General features: G+C 51.6%; 2 protein-coding genes across 2 annotated transcripts; both read right to left on the bottom strand.

Moving 5' to 3' along the window:
- Positions 1–561: 561 nt before the first annotated feature.
- Positions 562–4,166, bottom strand: MAA_05994 (PHD finger domain-containing protein; the record flags this gene model as incomplete). Its single annotated transcript, XM_007823992.1, has 3 exons — positions 562–1,597; positions 1,652–2,673; positions 2,727–4,166. The coding sequence occupies 3 exons, from the start codon at positions 4,164–4,166 to the stop codon at positions 562–564; spliced, it is 3,498 nt and encodes a 1,165-aa protein (XP_007822183.1).
- Positions 4,167–6,168: 2,002 nt separating this feature from the next.
- Positions 6,169–8,403, bottom strand: MAA_05995 (leucine Rich Repeat domain-containing protein; the record flags this gene model as incomplete). The annotated part of the gene is made up of 1 exon (XM_007823993.2): positions 6,169–8,403. One exon carries the CDS (start codon positions 8,401–8,403, stop codon positions 6,169–6,171), a length of 2,235 nt encoding a protein of 744 aa, XP_007822184.2.
- Between the last annotated feature and the right edge of the window lie 7,146 nt (positions 8,404–15,549).

The following is a 15,549-nucleotide window of genomic DNA, read 5'->3' as shown; positions in this document are numbered from 1 at the left end:
GAATTCTGCATGGAAGAATACGCCATCGTAGGAGTCTAGTCCCGGGACAGAGTAAAGCAATACAATTACTATTACCAAGAACAAGACCTCCCTATTATCACAAGCCAGGTGCTTACAAGTACAAGCAGTCTCTTGACGACGGTATATAGCACCTCTGATTCAATCAACCACCTACCCTACGAGCCAATGTCGCATTCAATACTGCCAACATAGACAAGAAACAAGAGATGTTAAAAGCAAAGAGTCCCGCCAAGGAGTCCATGCCGTTTACCAGCGAGTTTACCAGACGAGCAAGATAAGCCGCGAGAGATGGACCTTGAACCGCAAATGAATGCATGACAGATACAAATGCCCTCGCACTATTCATTCAAACACACACCATTCATTCGCATGCCTAGCTTCCTATCTATACATGACGTCTTTACATGCGGGATCGAGCCCCGAGACGCCCACAACAAAACAAAGTTGTGATGCCCCTCCCAAACGCCAGAACCAAAAAAGCCACAAGTCCCAGCCCAATCCACCTCGTTAGCATACAACCAAAACCAGGTAATAATACACCTACCTTCGCCGCCCAGAAGCTCTCTTCTTCCTACTTCTCCCCTTGACCTTGCCGCCATCTCCCGCATCGTCATTGACCAACCCCGCCGCAACCGACTCATCAACTTCCGCGCGGAGCCCCTTAAGCTCCTCGTCGTCAAGATCAGTCAGTTCCTCGCTCAGCATACGCACCGCATCTCTCCCCGCAGCCCAGTGCTCGCCGAGGATGGATGTCCCCCGGGGCTGCATCGCCTTGAAGTACCACAGGACGCCGCCCTCCGTCAACGGATCTGATGGCTCTTTGCCAAAACTGCCGTTTGAGTGGGGGGGTGTTGGTGGTCCTGGGACGCCTGTTGTCGACGCAGTTGGCGCGGCCAGGTTGACGTAGGCCTCTGATTCCGGTGGCGTTTCTGACGGTTGGAGGCTGTTGTTGCTTTTGGTGCGTCTGCTCTTGCGCGAGGAAACAGGGGGTTCTTCAGACTTGACAGTGATGCCCAGGCCAGAGGTGTTGACTTCTATGTTTCCACCATTCTGGCCTTCAGCATCTTCCGCTGTATCCATTGGGTCGCCCTCGGCATCAACATCTTCGTCATTGAAGCCGCTCTTGACTGTGATCTCTGACGAGTCCGGAGCGTCCACCATGATGGTGTCTTCTTCTTGCTTCGTCGTGGCAGATGTGATGGCGACCCGCGAGGTGTCGACGCTGGCGTCTATTAAGTTCTCCAGCTCTTTCTGCATTGTGTCGTATGACTTGTTCGAGATTTCAGATTCTACTCGAAGAGCAGTTTCTAGTAGAGGCTGAACAGCTTTGAGGATGCGCTTGCCCAGTTTCCGCCGCTCCCGTATATCCGAGAAGTTCGACTTTGCTGGAGAGGCATCCGTGGCGTCGAACCGCGACTCGCTACTATTGCTTGATGATGACGAGGGAGCATTGAGAATACCCGTGCCGATAACGTCGCCAAGATCTTGCGCAAATGTAAGAGCTGTTACATAGAATCTCTGGTCAACACGAGACCGCAGGTTCTCCAGCCCACTTGTGAACAGGTCTTTATCCAACCTTCATATCAAAAGTTAGTAACAGCAGCTTCTAGCGCCGAGGTGACAAACTTACGATATGGCCTTTTCAATCGCCAGAGGTAAATGTTTAGCCACAGGAAAGTAGCACTCATTCACAAACTCATCCTCCATCTCGGCTGCATCCACCTTCATCTGCTCTCGTTGCACAATCTTCTCCGAAAGGTCCTTCAGTTGTTCAAGATCTTTAAGGATGCTTCCTGCAAACTCGATTCGCCGCGCAAGTCGTGCTTTACCATTTGGACCCATCGTGGAGAAGTCTCGCCTAGTCAGCTCCATGGACGAAAAGGTCTCCATCTGTAGCTGAAGGCGCTTGAGTAATCCCGCACCCCGACGAGCTTCTCGCTTCAGTGTCCAGTAACGGCAAGCCTCACTCAAGAAGTCCTTGCGCTTACGAAAAGGAAATCGTTGAATGGAAGCCTCGACAATGTCAAACACAGCTTGCGGGATAATGGGGGCACCAGAAGGTAGCTTCCACATATTCTTGGGCGGTTGCTCATTCTTTTTCTTTTCTGAAGCAGCCTTTTCCTTGTCACCCTGCGCGCTCTCAGGTGTTTCCGCTAGTAGGTTGCGTTGCTGGGCTGCGATAACATTGGCAATAGCCAAGTTATCAGCCCAAATACGGCCCCTCATGTTTCTCTTGTAGAACTTCTTTGCCGAACGCGTTGCTTGGTGGACGCTGCTTTCTTGGCTGTATTCCAGCGGACAGTGTTTATCGCAGAAAGCCTTGAGGACCATGCTTCCATCCAAGACTGCAAGAGCGCCGTGGCTAGTTTTCATTTTGAGATACAGGCGTGCTCGTCTCGCGCATGTTACATGGAATGCTTGATAGCAATTCTTATTGGAGCATTGAATGCACGCACCCATCTTCTGTCGACAAATGTAGCAAGATAGCTTCCATCTAGTTTTGGGGACCTTTTCGACGTCCATTACCGGCTCCATGAATGTGTGATTCCCGAGCGAAACCTCGGGAACCCACATGGCACAGAGCAAATGCGCCCATTTTGAAGAGTTGGTCTGCTTGAAAGCACCATCAGTGTTGGGGCAAAAGATACACGTCTAGGGTCGTTAGCCGAAACTGATCAAACACATGTACGGCTGTTGAAACTTACGGGAATGCCCCGACCGCAGAGCTGACATTTGCGGCAGAGCCACTGGCCTTCGGGAATAAAGGGTACGCCGTAGCATTCTTGATGAACGGCAAGATTGCAACCATCGCAAAAGACAATGGCATTTGTGTTTTCACAATCTCCGTCATCACATATAGCACACTTACTATCCGGTTCCTCCCCAGATTGAGTCTCGCCATTCACCGCAGCAGCAGAGCTCGACCTAGGGCGATGCGTCTGCGGTGGCTTGGGATTTGGCTTCGGTATTCTTTTCTCCAAGGCGTGCCACTCCTTCTCAATTTTCGTTATTGTTATTTCAAAGACTTCTCTCGTGATGGTTTCCAGCTCATTCTGCTTTCGCAAGGTATTCAAGTGTTCCAACCACATATCATCTTGTTCATCCATGTCGTATTCCACTTTACCCAATTTCGTATGATGAGGGTGATCCTCGTTGCTATTCACGGGTGTGAGATCGAGGTCCTCCTCCGCATTTGTGTCAATAGCCTTGATTAATGTTGAGTCGGGACGAATGAATTGGTCACTCTCCTGATAGCCGACATTACTCATTGCCTTGTCTACGTATCTTGCCTGACCAAAAGTCTTGCTCTCAAATAGCTCGATGCGATTTGTCCGGCGATATGACGGCAGTTTGAGATCTAGCCTTTCCTTTGGTGTTTGGTTATGAATAGGTAATATTTTGGGCGTGCGAGGTGTCGGTGCAAGATCCGAAGTTCGAGCATTGTAAAAGCTGACGACTTCGCGCGTCGGCCGACGTGACCGTCTTGACGGAGTCCCAGCTTGAGTGTCTGATGCATTCGCGTCCGGCTTTCCTTGGGGATTCGGCGTAGTACCTGTGGACGCTGCGTTGATTTGTCTTGAGGGAGTCATGGACCCATTTGCCAGCGGCGTTCCTGGCGTTTGCAAAGCGGGTGTACTGGGGGTATCTCGCGCAACACCATCGACCTCGTCTGCTGAGAGGACCATGAAGGTCTTTTCGATATCCAGATTCGGATGAAACTCCTCCCAGCTTCGTTCCTCTCGCGGCTTATAGTCCTCGGCCTGCTTGACCGATGCGGCCACGGCAGCGGCCGAACCCCATCGCATTTCCTCGAGCTCTTCGCTTGCAGAGGCGCGAGACCTGGTACTCCTCTCTCGTCGGGGCATCACAGAAGGTGACTTGCCATTGATGGCGCTTCGCGCTGCGGTTGTCCTCGACCTAGGCGCAGAAGTCGTCACTTGTATCTCCAAGTCATCCGTTTCTACAAATCTACCACCTCCACCAGGCCCTCCAGGCACATAACGACGTCTCTTAGGCGGCGGTTCTGTCGCAGACGTAACAGTCAAGGATTGTCTCGCTGCGCGCGCTGCGTTCGTCGATCCGAGCGGACGGCCTCGGGGACGTCCCGAAGGTGTCCTTCTCGGAGATGGCGAAGCCGGAGCCATGTATGGGGACGCGCTCCAAGGCTCCTGAGCACGAGTCAATGTATTCTCTCGATAACCGTGAGTCAATTCTGGCCTTTGTCCGTAGGTTTCCGTGCTACAAAGCAAATCCAGGGGGTTGTGTTGCGCGCGACCTGGTCAAGGGGCAGGGGCGGGGTAGGCGTTCATTTCAAAGCCCCCGTGCAGACGCGGCAGGGCAAAAGGTCGCATACGTCGGGGCAAGTAGCCGAAAGAGAGACCTCGTCGCGGCGCAGAGGATGGAAATCACAGAGGCATCAGCAGTCCGTCGTGACGTCGGGGTTCTCAATCTCCGGAGGAGCGAAAAACAGACAACGCGTGAAGTCGCAAACGCACGGGCCAGTTTGCCCCCCGACCTGCTTGCTCCAGGCCCTCAGCCCTCCAGCACCTTTCTGATGGCCCCATGGCTTCTTCCGGCTAGTAGTGCCTTCCTCAACTCCACCTTTACACGTGTTAGTCAGCAGCGCCGAGCTGCGCTTGGCTGTTTTTGGTCAAGACCCGCCAGCACAGCTGCATCCTGCATCTGGGGAAGAGGCGAGAAATTGTGGCTCTTGGGAATTCGGCATGGCATTGAAGTGCTATTTTTAAGAGACATGGTTCGGCGTGGTTTGCGAAGGATATTGTTCCTGGGCTGAAGATTTATGTGGTTCACTTTTGACGCCAATAAGCGCCTCACCTTGCCCGACCTTCAACGCACATGTGCCACCCGTTCACTGTTGCTCACATAGACTCGGGAATACTAGTTCACATTCAACACATTTCAAATAAGCATGGTGCACATTGACACCTTACACAGTCTCTCAAACACCGGTGGCAGGGTTTCACAAATCAAGTTGCGTCATTCTCCGCGGTCCTATCAATACCAAGTCTAATTCACCGGTCCCGTCTTCAGCCCCCTTCTTGTAGATGCGATCCTAAGGAACTCGGTCCATGCTGCAGCGTACCGTCGCCGTGGCATAGTCGCGATTAATCTCAGTTTGGGCTTGACCTGGTGTGGGCATTTAATTATGTAAAAAGGCGGTCGCAGAGGCGGTCATGTTGGTTCGTGCCCCATTCTCGGTCTCTTCCGCACCGCTAGTAAATAGGTCCATGTCTTCTTGTGGCTTGAAGCCCTGCAGGAATAGATCGCTGGATCCCGAATGGCTGGCCCAGGTCCTGGTCTCTTAAAACTTGACTCTAGCTTTCAGCTCATGAAAGGGGGCGTGCGGGACGACGATGCGAGCATACTTCACACACGGTACCAATAACTACGTGTACAAAGGAGTGAGAGACAACATGGATGCCAGCCCATGATTCGCTTTATTAGTCGACCACAATAGTCTGTCGCGTATCTGGAAATCAAAATACTAGTTGGATAGCAACACCTCGAGGCGGTTTCATCTAGCCTCAGACGTCCTGCACTCGAACCGAGGGAAGAAAAAAAAACAAGGACATTAACAACAGCAACCATTTGTCCACATGGTGCCGTGTCCAAAACCAAAATGCAGGCGTTCCACTCCAAAACCACGTCATACGGGACCATGCAGAGAATCAAAACACTAAACGATGCAGCCAACCCCCCCTGCAGTCCATTTTTGTCCTTGCATACAAAGATAGGCATCAATTCATGCAGCTTTCACAAGGCGATGCAATTTCATACAGCCTTTGACTAACGGGAGCAAATAAGACTGGCTGAGAGAAAGCCATCTTTAAAAACAAATCCAAACGCCACAATCGCTATGCTCCGTAAACCATTCCGTAAATCATAATATCAATCTTGAGGACCAAACAACGCGAAAGGGGCAACCCCAATGGGATATATAACAGTGTGTAGAGCAGCTGGCGCATTGACACCTTGCTCACTAATCAATAAAACCAGAGTTGACCCAACTCCAGCCACTATACAAAAGTTGTTAAGAGGGTATATGTTTGGGGGTATCAATCGAGGGGGTATCAAAATAGCAGCCATATCGGAGTGGCATAGTCTTTGAGATGAATACTATACAGTTCAGCCCATTGTGCGGCCGCTGTGGATTGGTTGAGCTGGAGACACATGGTGGGATGCATGCCCCGTCCGTAAAGTTGCAACAGATGGAACGCCAGACGACAGGAATGGATTGCTGGTACCATCCCAGCTCTCTTCGCTCAAAACACTGAGATAGCCGCTACCGACTCTATCGCGAAGGGCTTCAATCCTCCGGCGATACATCTCACCACCTGCATCCCAGTCTTCAGATGCTCTTGGCTCATCTGTAGTACTATTCGAGTCGTACGAAGATGGTGTGGGGGGCAACGGTTTGTTGGTGCTGGCCGAAGCACCAGGAGCCCGAGCCACTGAAGAAGTAGAAGCAAGTAGCGTCTTCTTGCTGTCCGTCAATATGACGGGCGGGAGCAAGGCTTTCTCAGGCTGCCTGGTAATGCGGTAGTTCCCGCCCTCAAACTCGGTTACTGCCACGGAATCCTCCGTCAATGATTCCGTCGGCGTAGGCATTGACCCGCCGTCACCAGTTGCAAGATCAACTATGCGTCTCTTTGATACTTTCCGGCGCCGGTAAGAGTTGGTGTTCACTTCACTAGTGACTGCTTTGGCCACCGGGCGCTCTTTGCGCAGAACAGAAGCCTCCTTGGGCAAGTTGTAGACAATGGTAGGTTTGCTAACATCGACAACGGCAGGTGAATCTGAGACTGCAGGCTTGACTACCGGTACCGACTCAGGAATAGGAGCACGCTCTATCAATAGACGCTTTTCGGAGTAGCTCGGTCCGTAACCGTCAATGATAATATCCTCTGTACAGCCTGGAGCAGATCGGAAGATGTTGAATATAGTTACTCGATAATCCTTGTGAGTTCTGGTGAAGGGGTTACCGTCAAGCCAAATTTCTCGAATGTCAGGGATGCCGGTCAGTCTTGCGAGCTCCAGTGGATCAGAAAGACGATTGTCTCGGAGGTCAAGCCGTTCCAGTGGGTACAGCTTCTCAACTCCTGCTAAAGACTGCAGTCGATTCGCCCTAAGATTGAGGGCCGTGATGGCAGGGAGTGGATTGCGAGTAAGGGATTGGAGTGAGTCGATCATGCAGTGGGAAAGGTTCAGCGCACGTAAAGCGGTGAGAGAGGCCAAGCTGTCAGGGATTTGGCTGAAAAGATTAGACGACAAGTCGAGAGAGTAAAGCGTATTTGAGAGAGGAGCCAAGCTAGAAGGGGGAATCGATGTCATGGCATTGTCAGCAAGGCTAAGGTGTCGAAGAAAGCGCCATTTAGACGCCGGTAAGATTCCCATAGCCAAGAGGTTGCTCGAACTGCCCCTTGCATGATAATGCCAAGATTCGGAGAGGCTCGAATGAGAACTGCCTGATCCGGAGCGTTTGATACGTTGCTGGGATGATCGTGCTTGAGTAGAATGGTTTCTTGAACTTGTAGGGCGAGAGGGAGAAATGCTTCGAGGTCGAGAAGCTTTACAAGGGCACCGAGGGACGTCATCAGTATCATCACGGGAGATCGAGGGCCTAGCGGTATCCGAGCTCTCACTGTCCTCCAAAACTGGCTCGCTCGGTGTCATTGATCCGCGGCGAAGCTCAGCGAGAAGAGTTCTGTGTTCAGGTGATCCTGGAGCAGATGCAGCTCTGATAAGCTCGGGAGGCATGGTGGGGCTTCGTCGAGGGCTATTAGTGCCGGCAGCCCACGTCGTGGTTGGCGATGATTGAGACTTGGAAGTACGACGACGCCTCTTATCCATATCATCCAATACTATGTCTATCAAAATGTCTGCTGGGTCCTCAATGCCGGCGTGCCTCAGGCTGAGAGACCGCAGTTGGTCTGCAAGACGGTCCCAACCAAAGAATTGACGAAAGTCAATGCTGTTAATTTCAAGAGCTTGCAAGTTCTTGAAGACGTAAATCGGCACGGCGGAGTCGAAAGGGAATTCCTCGTATCCGCTGATCAAACGCGCTCGCCAGTCCGGAGCTAGTCGCAAGCAGGGAATCTTGGTGAAGGCAGAGTACAGGTACTTGAGATCAGCCTGAAGGGCGGCTTTTTGGCGTTCGGTTCTGGCAGCAGATATACTGGCTCCAATACCCAGGCTATTCCACAGCGCAGACATGCCAGACATGACGCTTCGCATGCTAGAGACAGAGTGTATTGAGCCTACATCGGAACTGCGGCTACGGGCTCTCTGCGAGTTGCCGAGAAATGAAACATAGTTGGTGGAAGATGAACTATCGTGTAGGTTTTCCAACCGTACTTTCATAGGTCCAACATTGATCCCAAGTTCCTCGAAGCGGGATAGAAGGAAGAATAGGTGGTGGGGGGTGAGCGCCAGCTTCGCAGACTTGACATTATGTGAGGTAAAGTTCAGAGCTCCCAATGAAAACGCCGCTGCTAAAGAGCTTGTTGTGGAGGAGGATGTAGAGGGTCGGTCTGGCAAGGTCGGGGATGGAGGGATCGTTGCCGCGCTGGTGCTCTGGGACGATCGATGGCGAACCTCGCGACGCTGGAACTGCAAGGCATTGGCAAGGGCCTTTTCGTGGTTGCGCACAAAGGCAGCCAGTTGCTGGTATAACGGTTAGTGTTTAGGTTTTGGAATCCGCAACGACCGAGCCGTCAGCCACGCAGGCTCAGATAGTAGTAGACTTGCCTTTATGAAATAGTCTCCGTCTTCAGAATCCATGTCTATGGTCTATCTATGCATCGGACGATTGTGCAGCAAAACCTCTGTATTGACGAGAGAAAAGAGCGGCAGAGGGTCTTTACAGAAGGAGTGCAAGCAAAAAAAAATCGTCACCGAGGTTATTTCTTCAGCAACTCCACGAGCCGTTCGAAGGTATCTCAATAGGATTTCTGGTCGGAGCCAACCTGGATGCCAAAGACAGGTTAGCGATGAGGAACAAACAACCAGCCGTCACAATGCAAAAAACAGAAGGATGATTCAGGAATACTCTTGAGATACACTAGAGCACGTTCTCTGCGTGGATGTGGAGGGAAAAAAGCAAAAGACCTTGTCAAGGTCTCAGAAGGCTGGAAAAGACCAGGGTATGTACAGCAATTTCCCCTATCTCAGACAGCTGAACAATGACGGCGGTAATATTGCTGATACATTCACAAGACACGAGAAATTCCCAAAGCACTTGACCAGTGTAATAATTATGATTGGGACAGGATTGTCTCGAACAAATAGAGAGACGCACAGAGTGGGCGTTGCACGAGTTCGGGAGGGGGAAAAAAAGGTTGACACAAAAGTGAGGCAGCGATAACTCAGGGTCGCCCGCCACGACGACAAAACTAAAAGGACAAGCCAAAGTCGAGAGGTAGTGAAGAACTAGGGATTCGGATGCACATGCAAGCAGGAAGAAAAAATGTAATCTGGTCGAAAAGCGTGGAATTCATGACAGACCGGCAGGCGGACAGCGCAAGGCTAAGGCTGGACAAGGACGAGGCGGCAACAACAACAACAACAAAGACTTGGCAAGTTGACTCACCTTGCAATAATCAAGCCGCCGGGTAGGTCTGACAATGACCTCGTTAAAAAAAAACAAAAGGAGAACGCCGGTTCTCAAAAGAAGAAGAGAAAGGACTCGAGGCTATCGCCAGCCTCGAAAATACGCACAGGGGGAGCAGCAACGTCGATGCAAGCCCGTTTTCCCACCCAAGGTTGCACAGAGAAGGAGGAGAGTCGAAACAAGCGCAGGACGACAAGAAGAGAAGAAGGGGTCCAACGTCTTGATGAAGGAGGGGCCCCCTGCTAAAAGTGGCTGTAGATGTGCGCACATGCAGGTGTGCGCAGGTGGGCGCGGTTGTGCGTGTGCCAGTGTGCCAGTGTGCCAGGGCGCTTGGCGAGTGCTGAGTAACATCAACTGATGGGCAGGGGGGCGTGCCAGTGGAAAACTCGCAGCAGATGCCGGCTCTAACAACACCAGCTTCAACTCGACATGGACTTGAGCCGAGATGTGACAGACAGGCTCCCCATATCGCAACATTAGCATGTACTCCGTATGTACAGCATGAGCATGTTATTATACCATGTTGCGGCCATGGGACCAGGCCACACCCGTCCAGCCCAGTCACATTACGGAGCCGTCAAGGCAGATATCTGTCGCTTCAATGTTACACGCACCAGACGCTCCGACTGCCACGGCAGACCCCGGAAGCATCACCATCATCAAACGCCAACATCCGCACATTTGAACCCGTCGGCCGTCAGTATCAGCACCGACCATGGTCCGCCTGCGCCGCGACTCACGCAATCAAATCACACAACACCGTTCGAACCATGAGACTGGGGCTGGCGCCGCTAGTGGCCGATGTGGGTTTCCTGGTGCCAAACGCAATTCCATGGCCGCCAGTGATGCATCTCGACTGGCGTCAACCCTGGTCACCAGGCGATCAAGTGGCGCCCTGCTGATTGGGGCGACGCTGGACCCTCGCAGCTAATCCCGGCGATACCATACATACATACATGGGCGCTATGGCATTACTCGTTCTATCCTGGCAAGGCTCAGCAGCAGGTCACCATTCGGCCCATGGCCAAGGATGGTTCATGGCAATGAGGGGGGGGGAATGTGTGTGCTCGAGATACACCAGAGATGCGCCGGAGATACGGGAAATGGACCTTCAAAAAAAAAAAAAAAAGGCCAAGACAAAGGGCACCCGACACAAGAATCAGCTAGCGGATACCACCAGACAGATAATCACACAACGACTCCGTAGACTACGAGGCCACCCGAACATCCCAGATGCCTCAGTGCCGGCCACCACCACACACCAGCATCCACTTATCCATGTTCCATGCCCATCAGATTGTTTTCAATTGTGGCGACCTGGACCCTCATGGCCCCAGCTTACCCATGTTTCTTCCCTGCGTGATCCAGCCCGTCATCCAGCCCGTCATCCACGCTTCTGTCTCTCATGACGACCAAAACACACTGGTCTCAAACAATCCATCCATCTACAACGATATGTCTCATGTGGCCTTTCGCTGTTGTATCCGAATCGTGGGGCTCCGACTCCGGCTTATTCGGATTGACATTCAATGGCATCTCCAACACCTCCAAGGATCAATTGATGCTGTATCTCGCGCTACGAGTGCTAGTGCGCACTCGCTTGCCGACGTTGAAAGGAAGGGTGAAAAAAAAGATGAATGCTCATCACCCAGTCCAGTGCATGGGGCCAATGGCCAGAGTCTGCATTAGCTCCTACACCTGCAAGAGCAGTAAGAGTCAGTCATTCATTGAATGGAGTAGAGAGATAGATAAATGTGTCGGCATGGCGAACACAATTAATACACCATTAATGGTATTGCAAGAGCACTCTCCTCGCGTTTGCGCCTGCCATCACGAACTGAGAGGTGCACCCCGTAGATTGTCATTTGTCTTGCTCGAGTGCTCCTTCCTAGCTCTTCTCCAACTGCTCGCCAGCATTTATGGCATGCGCTCTGCTTGCGCGGCTTTAGACCCATCAACTACTATTCTTCTCCTTGCATCTTCAAGACAGCCCTTATACATAAGAGTTACCAGCAGGCCTCGCGCCCACCCGCGTCTCATGCAATGGAGTGGAAGGTGGTGTGGACACCATTACGACTTGTTTCGACTGGGTATTACTCCAGAAACAACTGAACTCGTCAGTCCGAGGTGGCGTCGCAAAGAAGGGGGATCAGAGGAGGCTTTACTTAGAAACACAGCCATGGCGCCTCCGGTTCGGCCGCAAATGGCATCGACTGGACGAAATTTACCAGATAGTCGCAACTCTATACTGACCACCTGGGTATGGCCCGCCAACAAAGCACATGAATGACGGATGCGAACCGAAGGTCCCGAGTCTTCTGCTATTTCCCATTCCAGAACTGCGCTGCAAACATGTTCAATTCAGTCGATGCTGGTCGTTGTGGACGCCTCCGCAAGTTCTCGGCGATGAACTCTTGAAGTGGCCCTGCGGATGTGCATCGCCATCCAGCCTCCAACAAACACACGACGTTGTTGGTTCCCTGCACTCGACAGGGTTGTTATCCTCGAAGCCTCAGCGACACGTCATTGGCTCCGTGAGCAAAGGACGTTTGCTTCTGTGGAGATGACGGCATGTCGAGCAAGTCGACTGTCGAATATGAAATCCATGCAATGCAATGCGGTGCAGCATGCAGGCCTGGCGCGTACAACAAGGGTCAAAAAGTGATTAATTATGCTTGGTCGAGCTCGACACACGGGTTGAGTCCCCCAGAATTGGCATAATGTGCCCCTAATCTGCGAAGGTAGCCGCGAATGCTTATTGAGTCATGAAGATAAGTCAAACTGAGTTTGGTTGGCCGTTTTGCAACTGCGGATCTTATCCAGGCCCCTCGACGATCTATATTCTCTTGGCCTCTGATATGATGGCAGTGGCGTTGCATTTCAAGGCCCTATTTGCTTCCCAGTGAGGTCAAAGTGGTCTGGAAGAGTGTTAACTCCCTATCTGAAGGGTTGTGTTTCATTCCTTTCCCCGCATCGATCGAGATAACCACGTTTTAGTGAAGAAAAAAAAAGGTCAATACCTGTGCTAGAGTAGCTTCATACCAGAGAGTGCACTGGTATGCGGCGAACTTGGCAACGATAGCATTGTTTACGTGCTGCCATGCACTCCGTACCCTACCCATACCCATGGACCACTCGGCACCGGCACCGTGAGATCCATTTCAGCATGCTGTTTACAATACCTCTTGGCTCGCGGCATAGCATACTCGACAGTCATCGACTTTGGTTCTTCTGGCGGCGAAACATGCTGCGTCTGGTGGTTTCGAAAAATTGTCTCCCAAAAAAGTTTCCATTTCTTGTGGCTTCTTGGCTACGGCATGGTCGCAGAGAAGAATGGCCACCCGGCCTTGATAAAGGCGATTGAACGGTTGGACTGTTGTAAGAATACAGCAAATTAACATCGTTGGTACTGAATCCGTGCATACCAGTTCTTCGGGTCGGGCGGTCGCCCCCTAGCCAGATTGATTGACAGAGCACGATGCCACAGATTACCACCTCCCTGCCTTTGAGATGGCAAAACGGGCCCGGGACTGGTTGGCTAGGGAATTGTTGTTTGTACTCCGTACCGCCAAGGGTTCAACCTTACAGATAATACTGCTAATTAAGTACTACCAGACCCGTCGCTCATCTTAGCGCCCCAGGTTAGGTCCATCTTGATCAGGGATGTCCGCATTCGAAAATGCAAATGACGTGTGACCAAAAAAAAAAAAACATACCCATACACTTACACACACACACACACATATCATCATCAGGAATATGTACCAAGTACGGGGTGCGGAATATGGAGTCATGCCACTAACAAATTGAATACAATATACTTTGTTTACAACAGTCCGAAACCGAGCCTACATCAAAACCTTGGTACTTTCAACGCGAATGAGTTACTACACGTTATTGAATTGTGGACAGGCCGCATAGGCCTTGGTTATCGTTTATTCCCGGTTCGGTATACGGTTTCGGTTTAGAACCGACTACGCGACTGGGCAACCCTGGGGATTCACAGCTGCAGCGAAACATTGATGGTGTTGCGGTACTCCGTACTTACACGGCATACCAAGGGCCCCATACGGAGTACAACAGAGCACTGAGAGCATCTCACCACCATAACCAGCAGTCTATGGCATACTCAACTTGCCAACCACTCACCACCGAACATTGGTGCCGTTGTTTGTGTCATCTTGCATCTAGTAAACTTCGCAGTATCCACAACAGGCTGTCCTCGCCCTGCTAACATCTGAGCCGCCGATGGTGCCCCGGTTGATACAAGCTCGCTTTCACTTGCAACCACATCATTCTCAGACCATTCACAGCCGTTGCATTGGCCTGCTGTGTGTCATACTGGGCAATAATAGTCTGTATTAAAAAGCTAACCACCGGCCAGCTGGCATCGGACCAGTATAAAAGACCAGTTAGTGGAGGACCCCGGTTCAATGTTCACGCCCCCGTTGATCGCAGTACTCCATATGGAGCCAGATTGTTGGATTCGGTTCTGTTTGGTTGCCAAGCCCCGGCCATGGAGTTGTGACATATGCCATGGCTCGCTTATTCACCGGTTCACCACCAGCCTTATTAGTGCTCACTCGCACCGGTTTGACATGCCGAATAACGACATCATTACCACATGTGATGCAAAGAGCGCCCAGGCCATGGACAGATGACACGAGGTAGCTGTCACTTTCATGCAGGGCCGGCAATGAAGCCAGCCTTGCCCTGGATCGCGTCGGAGTATAGTGCATGTGTCAGTTGAGACGAAAGGCCGCACACCTTCCTCGGCAGCCAAGATGTTTGGATGGCCGTTTCAAGATGGCTCTGATCGAATGACAATCCTGTTCCCACTGCTGCTTGTTTGATTCTGGCCACTCAGGATAGTACGGAGTTCATACGTGGCATCCATGTACTCCGTACGGACCCCGCCATTGTCAACCTCCACCGCCATTCTCGCCATGCACGGGACTGGCCTGTAAGCGGCAGCGTGCCTTATCTTGTTTGTGCAAGTCATGTATTCGAGCCATGCTTGTAGTTGGTATTCGTCCTGTCGAACATGAACGCTCGTTGCCAGCAGATAGTATTGCAGACTTGCCAAGTCTGTCTGTCTGATGCGCGTCTCACAATCACAAATGACGGCCATGTACTCCGTCCGTACCACCCAGGCGCATCTCAGACAAGTCGACATTGCTTGCTCTTGAAACCGATGCCTAATTTCACTGGCTGTCCGGGGGATTTCAGTCAACTTGTGATTGCAGTTCTGCACACCAGCTGTGGTGAAGGCAGGAGATATGGGATTGGTGAAGCGAAATTGGCGATAAAAAAATGAATCATGTTGTGCTGCCGAGCCATGGCAACATTTCAGGCCGCCATTCCAACACCATCCTATGAGTCCATTCGGTTCACCAGCACGGATCCCCTCATATTGGACGCACCACTGTAATGACAAGGACGCCCTGATAAAGCACAAGCGGACTGGATCTCTTCCATGGAGATGAATCGACACAAAGCGATGTGAAATTTGGGCAGACGGTACTCCGTACGTCATTGCAGTCGTACAATCATCGATAGCCGGCCCGCAGAAGACAGAGCACGTAATGGTCGCTGCACAGCAGACCTTCTTTCTTTACCTGGAGGACATGATTCGTACCAGCTTCAAATGTCACGAATGAAGTCGACTGTCAGTGTTTGACCCCGCCACCACAATTGACTAGCGTTCCATCTGAGGGTCTCAAGTGTTCCTTGTGCGATGATCATACCCGCCGCCAAGAAGCCTATCCAACCCAGCGGCTTGACATTTGATAGACAGCTACACGGCTATACGGCTGCACGGCTACACAGCGACACAGCGAAGGCGCCTTCTGCCCACTAAGGAACAGCCCAGGGTCTCGTCGGCGGAGTCGAGGTTT

Source organism: Metarhizium robertsii, assembly GCF_000187425.2.
Source record: "Metarhizium robertsii ARSEF 23 chromosome Unknown MAA_Scf_2, whole genome shotgun sequence".
NCBI lineage: Eukaryota > Fungi > Ascomycota > Sordariomycetes > Hypocreales > Clavicipitaceae > Metarhizium > Metarhizium robertsii.
This window is presented reverse-complemented; position numbering and strand designations above follow the sequence as displayed.